The 6,888-nt window shown below is 42.1% G+C and overlaps 1 protein-coding gene across 3 annotated transcripts in view; it reads left to right on the forward strand.

The window, feature by feature from the left end:
* The window catches only part of dpysl3 (dihydropyrimidinase like 3), a 64,801-nt gene that overhangs the window by 44,659 nt on the left and 13,254 nt on the right, over positions 1 to 6,888 (forward strand). For all 3 annotated transcript variants that reach the window (XM_046328482.1, XM_046328491.1, XM_046328500.1), the window contains exons 10-11: positions 1,830 to 1,971; positions 3,343 to 3,513. In XM_046328482.1, the coding sequence (XP_046184438.1) occupies positions 1,830 to 1,971; positions 3,343 to 3,513 (313 nt within the window). The remainder of the gene's footprint in view (positions 1 to 1,829; positions 1,972 to 3,342; positions 3,514 to 6,888) is intronic.

The raw sequence follows: 6,888 nt of genomic DNA on the forward strand, positions 1-6,888 counted from the left end.
CACTATACACATCAATAGACACTATACACATCAATAGACACTATACACATCAATATACACTATACACATCAATATACACTATACACATCAATATACACTATACACATCAATATACACTATACACATAAACACATCCAATAGACACATCAATATACACTATACACATCAATATACACATCAATAGACACATCAATATACACTATACACATCAATATACACTATACACATCAATATACACTATACACATCAATATACACTATACACATCAATATACACTATACACATCAATATACACTATACACATCAATAGACACATCAATATACACTATACACATCAATATACACATCAATAGACACATCAATATACACTATACACATCAATATACACTATACACATCAATATACACTATACACATCAATATACACTATACACATCAATAGACACATAAATATACACATCAATATACACATCAATATACACATCAATATACACATCAATATACACTATACACATCAATATACAGTATACACATCAATATATACATCACTATACACATCAGTATACACGTCAATATACACATCAATAGACATCAAAATACACATCAATATACACTATACACATCAATATACACTATACACATCAATATACACTATACACATCAATATACACTATACACATCAATATACATTATACACATCAATATACACTATACACATCAATATACACTATACACATCAATATACACTATACACATCAATATACACATCAATATACACTATACACATCAATATACACTATACACATCAATATACACTATACACATCAATAGACACATCAATATACACTATACACATCAATACACACTATACACATCAATATATACATCATTATACACATTAGTATACATGTCAATATACACATGAATAGACATCAAAATACACATCAATATACACTATACACATCAATATACACTATACACTTCAATATACACTATACACATCAATATACACATATGGTTGCACGAGTTGGTGTGTTTGTCTGTTAGGAAAGTTAGAGTGCGCTGTAAGAAAGGGAAGACAGCTATAACAGGTGAGAGGAGACCTTGGAACTTGACTCAGAGTAATCGATCTACTTTAGTCGCAACTCTGCTGTGTTGTCTGAGCTATTCCAGCTGTATGTGAGCTTTTTCAGCTTTTCTGTATGGAATAAACATTTCCCAGTTTGAGGGCTGAGCATCTGTAGGTTGTAGTTTTTTCCCCTTAAATTCATCAGTCATGTTCAAGGGAGGAGCAAAACATGCAGGCACTCGGCCCTCCGTGGAATGAGTTTGACGCGTATGCCTTTTTTATTTTACCTTTATTTAACTAGGCAAGTCAGTTAAGAACAAATTCTTATTTTCAATGACAGCGGGTTAACTGCCTGTTCAGGGGCAGAACAACAGATTTGTACCTTGTCAGCTCGGGGGTTTGAACTTGCAACCTTCCGGTTACTAGTCCAACACTCTAACCACTAGGCTACCCTGCCGCCCTCACTTGGCTACCCTGCCGCCTTAAGGGATCGTAGATCACAGCTATGAAGTTAAGGAATTATTTCAGGTCTGAAGCAGTACCTGTGAAAGAGGTACTGTGGAAGAGTGTTTAATAATTGAATCTGCTACTGAAAGCCACTGTTGTGTGTGTGATATACAACATACTGCATCTCAACACATTTCTTACTACTGTTCTATCATGTTTCAGCTGCAAAGCCATAGCTAAGTTGTTACTCTCTCTCTCTCTCTCTCTCGCTCTCTCTCGCTCTCTGTCTCTCTCTCTCTCTCCCTCCCTCCTAGTGGTGACCTGAATGTGACTGGCAGTGCCCACTGCACCTTCAGCGTGGCCCAGAAGGCCATAGGGAAGGATGACTTCACTCAGATCCCTGAGGGTGTGAACGGAGTGGAGGAGAGGATGTCCCTCATCTGGGAGAAGGCTGTGGTGAGGATGGATGGGTCGACACCTGTCTGCATGGCATATGTCTCTCTCTCTTTCTTTGGTTGTGTCCAAAATGGCACTCTATTCCCTTTATAGTGCACTAATTTTGACATGGGCACATATGGCTCTGGTCAAAAGTAGTGTACTATATAGGGAATAGGGTGCTATTTAGGATGCATACTCTGAGTCGGTATTCATGTCATAATAATGAATTCCCCACGACCACGCCCACAAATTGGGGAAAACAAACATTCTTTCCCCTTGACCCCCACTTCAATTGTGGGGACCTAGTGTCCAAGATAGTTACATGTATTTATATGTGTGGAAACATTTCATCACAGGTAAGACATTTAACTCGTTTAGTATAGTCCGTTTGTTAGTCCACTCACTACTTGTAGCTATATAGTCTGTTTGTTTGTGTTGTTGGTCTTGGCTAGCTTAATGTTCAGGTTGGTAGCTAACTTGCAGTCACTCACGGTGCTCATGAAAAGAGACATGAGGGGATCCCTACTATATTATGTTTTTCTAAGTAGTGAGAACACTCAATGTTGAAAGTAGTCTTTAGACATGTTGTACTTTTCTTATATATAGTTTTGTAATTGAGTAAAACAAGCAGACAACAAGAACATTATTTAAGAAAAGGTAAACTTTTTGCTGTGAGTCAAGGTGGGCGGAGCCACAACATTCTATTTAATACCAACTGGGACTATCCTGTTTCTTTCTTTCATGTCCTTATTTTCTCAGCTTCGCTAGCCCTCACTAACCCCTCTGAACCCTCTTAGCTACTCTGAGTACTCCACTTCCTCCAGTTTATGCTGCACATTCTCCACAATTCACTGCAGCTCCTCCTCTCTCCTCTTCCCTAATACATCCTGGTAGTTTGGTTTAGTGATATATCTCTGGATCTATCCCTGCTGGATCACCCTGCTTACAAACTAAAACAGTATTAGATCTCTGTCTATCTCTAGGTATGTCCCCCAAGCTGTTCACCAAGTTTACAGAATAAAACAGTGTGTATCTCTTTTTTTCTCCTAATTCTTGTTCTTGCTCTTGAACTCAGACTTGGGTTTTCTTGATAGCTGTGTTATGAATGAAGAGTTGTGGTGCAGCTTTGCAGAATTATTCACACTGGTCTGCCTTAAGACAAAAAACACACGGTCTCAGCTCTAGCATTGACAGGGTGTGTGTGTGTGTGTGCACGCGCGTGTGTGTGTGTGCTTGTGTGTGTGTGTGTGTGCGTGTGCGTGTGTGTGCGGGTTCTTGCGTTTGACTACAAGAATCCCCTCACCCACCAGTCAGCTGTAAAAGCCTCTTTGTTTAGCACCTCACCATTATAGCATTTTGACAAGTCACCTTTTTTTCCTGCTTACTCAGACCACTGGCAAGATGGACGAGAACATGTTCGTTGCTGTGACGAGCACCAACGCCGCCAAGATCCTAAACCTGTACCCCCGTAAGGGACGGATAGCTGTGGGCTCCGATGCTGACCTGGTCATTTGGGACTCAGATGCTGTCCGCACCATCACCGCCAAGACGCACAACTCGGTAAGAGGTCAAAGGCTCGGGGTGAATAAAGTTCCAGTGACCTTTCAGTTTCTCAGAAGGGAAACGAAGTCCCGAAACTAAGTCCCTGTTGACTCCCTGCGCACAGGAGCCCAGAGCGTACACTACAGTGCAGGGTTAAACAGAGGAAGTGTCCGTTCAGGAAATCAAGCCTTCTGAACTTCCTACTGCAGGCGCAGAGAACGAGGGAGAGAGAGAGAGACAGAGAGGCCTCAGAGAAAAGCAGAATAGTACGATGAAGAGGTGTGGAAAGACAGAAACACAGAGAGAGAGATAGAACGACAAAGAGAGGGAGAGAAAGAAAGAGCTGGAAAAAGAATGGACAAGTTTTCAATGACTTTTCCATACATGGAGACCCAAGGTTTTTACATAATGATGTCACCTTCTCGTTTCCTGCTTGTAGCCCCTCCAGACAACAAAACAAGCACATAAGAACACAGAGTATAAGAACAGGGGCTCCTGTCCATGTTAATGATGGCTACAGTGATCTATTGGGCACAGTAGTTCAGTGCTTTACAACCTTCTGTCTGTGTATCCCTCCCTCTGTAGTAAATACAAGTATCCCCTTATCTGAAATGTTTGATCTGGTTAGCTTTGTATATGTTGTTGCACATAGAACCCGGCCGTGACATCATACTTGGCAGACGTGGAGCCTTATGTCCAGTCGAGAGGAGGCTGGTGGGAGAAGCTATAGGAGGACTGGCTCATGGTAATGGCTGGAATGGAATCAATGGAATGGAGTTAAACATGTGGTTTCCATATGTTTGCTGTACCATTCCATTAATTCCATTCTAGTCTTTACAATGAGCCCGTCTTCTTATAGCTCTTCCCACCAGCCTCCTCTGGTCCTGTCCTGGCCTGAATCTGGAAAAACATCAGGGCCGTGTGCATAGGAACACACAAACCACAGAAGAGAGGGGGCAACAGATTGCAAAAAATATGTAGAGAGAGACAGAATGATAGACAGAATAAGAGAGTTTATGGCAGGAGAATAGAGAGAGGGGGAATGGATCAGAGACAACCAGCGAGAGTGAAAGAGAGTAGGAAGAAAGTGGGAGAGAAAGAGGCCTAGAGATAGAGAAAGATAAAGTGGTAGAGAGGGAGAGAGTGCTAGAGGAATAGAATGTGTTAGAGAGAGAAGAGACAGTGCAAGAGAAAGTGGAAGTGCTAGACAGAGAGAGGAGAGACAGTGCAAGAGAAAGAGGAAGTGCTAGAGAGAGAGGAGAGACAGTGCAAGAGAAAGAGGGAGGGAGAGGGAGAGAAAGTGCTAAAGAGAGAGAGAGAGAAGGAGAGAGAGTGATGCTTGGCATCATTAGCCCCAGCTGTGCGATGGCAGCTGTTTGTCTTTTAATGCCAAATGGAGGCGTATGAGAAACAGGCCGACTGGAAGAGGTGGAGGAGGAGGGTTATTTATCTCTCTTCTCCCACACATGTTGTTAATTAAGGCAGAACCATGGTCTCATCTCTACAGAGACGGCCTGCCTGCCTACCAAGCCGCCCGCCAACCCGCCTCCTCTTTTCCTCTGTCCCCACAGCCAAACTGGGCCTGTGTGTCCCATGACTCTACTTAGTTCTCCCTCAATAAGCTTTACGTCTCACTACAACACACAGAATGGCTTCTCATCAGACCCATTTTAAGAGCAATATGTCCAAATATGATCTACTTTAGTGGAATTAGACGGCTCTTCATCTGAATTAGTGTGTCAGCTCATAATGTAAATCACAGACAGTCTTTGGTGCGTGAGGTCATGTGTTTCAGAGACCCTTTACTGTTTATTTTTTCCATACTTGACTTTCTGAGTCCACAAAGACACACCGATGTAAACTCATGTAAACTCCCCGACGTCATTTGTGTCAGACGAGTGACTGTCAGACTGCGGAAAACTGGAAATAGTTGCGTTTACGTGGGAGCTGGTTGCTTCTGCATCGCTGCACCGGAAAGTTCCTGCAGCTGCTCATCGTTTGTATAATTGGATTGTGCTTGTGAATCTCTACAGTAAGTAATGGCAGCATAACAGACTGTAATGGGGTGCAATGGGGAAAAGTAGGCTTGAAAAATCTAGAGCTTTTGTAATTTTGTTTTTTGTCATTCTCCTCTCTTTTGTTGGCCTAGCATCACTGACCAAGACATACAATATCCAGTTAAAGATGCACTATGCAGAAATCTGCCATTTCCTGGTTGCTAAAATTATAATAGTTCACCTAATGTCAGTTTATGTGACAAAAAAGAAAGTATAGTGTAGAGAATCATTGTACCATTTAAACCACTGTGAAAAGTGTTTTCCAGAACTACAAATATGATATTTTCAGCTGTTGGAAGCTAGTGTACAAAACCCAAACACACATTGAACCGATACACCAGATTACCTGATTGCCGAACATCTCATTCCAAACCCATGGGCATTAATATGGAGTTGGTCCCACTCTTCTGGGAAAGCTTTCCACTAGATGTTGGAACATTGTTTTGGGGACTTGCTTCCATTCAGCCACAAGAGTATTAGTGAGGTTGGGCACTGATGTTGGGTGATTAGGCCTGGCTCGCAGTCAGCGTTCCAATTCATCCCAAAGGTGTTCGATGAGGTTGAGGTCAGGGTCTGTGCAGGACAGCAATGTTCTTCCACACTGATCTTGACAAACCTTTTCTGTATGGACCTCGCTTTGTGCAGTGTCATGCTGAAACAGGAAAGGACCTTGCCCAAACTGATGCCACAAAGTTGGAAGCACAGAATCGTCTAGAATGTCATTGTATGCTGTAGAGTGAAGATTTCCCTTCACTGGAACAAAGGGGCCGAGCCCGAACCATGAAAAACAGGTGTGGCTGAAATAGCCGAATCCACTAATTTGAAGGGGTGTCCACATACGTTTGTATATCAAGTGTGTACTGCTTCTTAGACTTGCCTTCTTTCAATGAGAATGATAGATATATAACTCACAATTTTATGTGAATATGGTGGGGTCAAAAGTTACATATTTCAGCTTTAATGTATAACGTGTTTGACTGCGTGTATTTGACTCTGCGTGTGTTTGACTGCGTGTGTTTGATTCTGCGTGTATTTGACTGTGTGTTTGACTCTGTGTGTTTGACTCTGTGTGTGTTTGACTCTGCGTGTGTTTGACTGCGTGTGTTTGATTCTGCGTGTATTTGACTCTGCGTGTGTTTGACTGTGTGTTTGACTCTGTATGTGTTTGACTCTGCGTGTGTTTGACTCTGCATGTGTTTGACTGTGTGTTTGACTCTGCGTATGTTTGACTCTGCGTGTGTTTGACTGTGTGTTTGACTCGTGTGTTTGACTGTGTGTTTGACTCTGCGTGTGTGTGTTTGCGTGTGTTTGACTCGTGTGTTTGACTCTGCGTGTG

This window comes from Oncorhynchus gorbuscha, linkage group LG02 (assembly GCF_021184085.1).
Source record: "Oncorhynchus gorbuscha isolate QuinsamMale2020 ecotype Even-year linkage group LG02, OgorEven_v1.0, whole genome shotgun sequence".
Classification (NCBI taxonomy): Eukaryota; Metazoa; Chordata; class Actinopteri; order Salmoniformes; family Salmonidae; genus Oncorhynchus; species Oncorhynchus gorbuscha.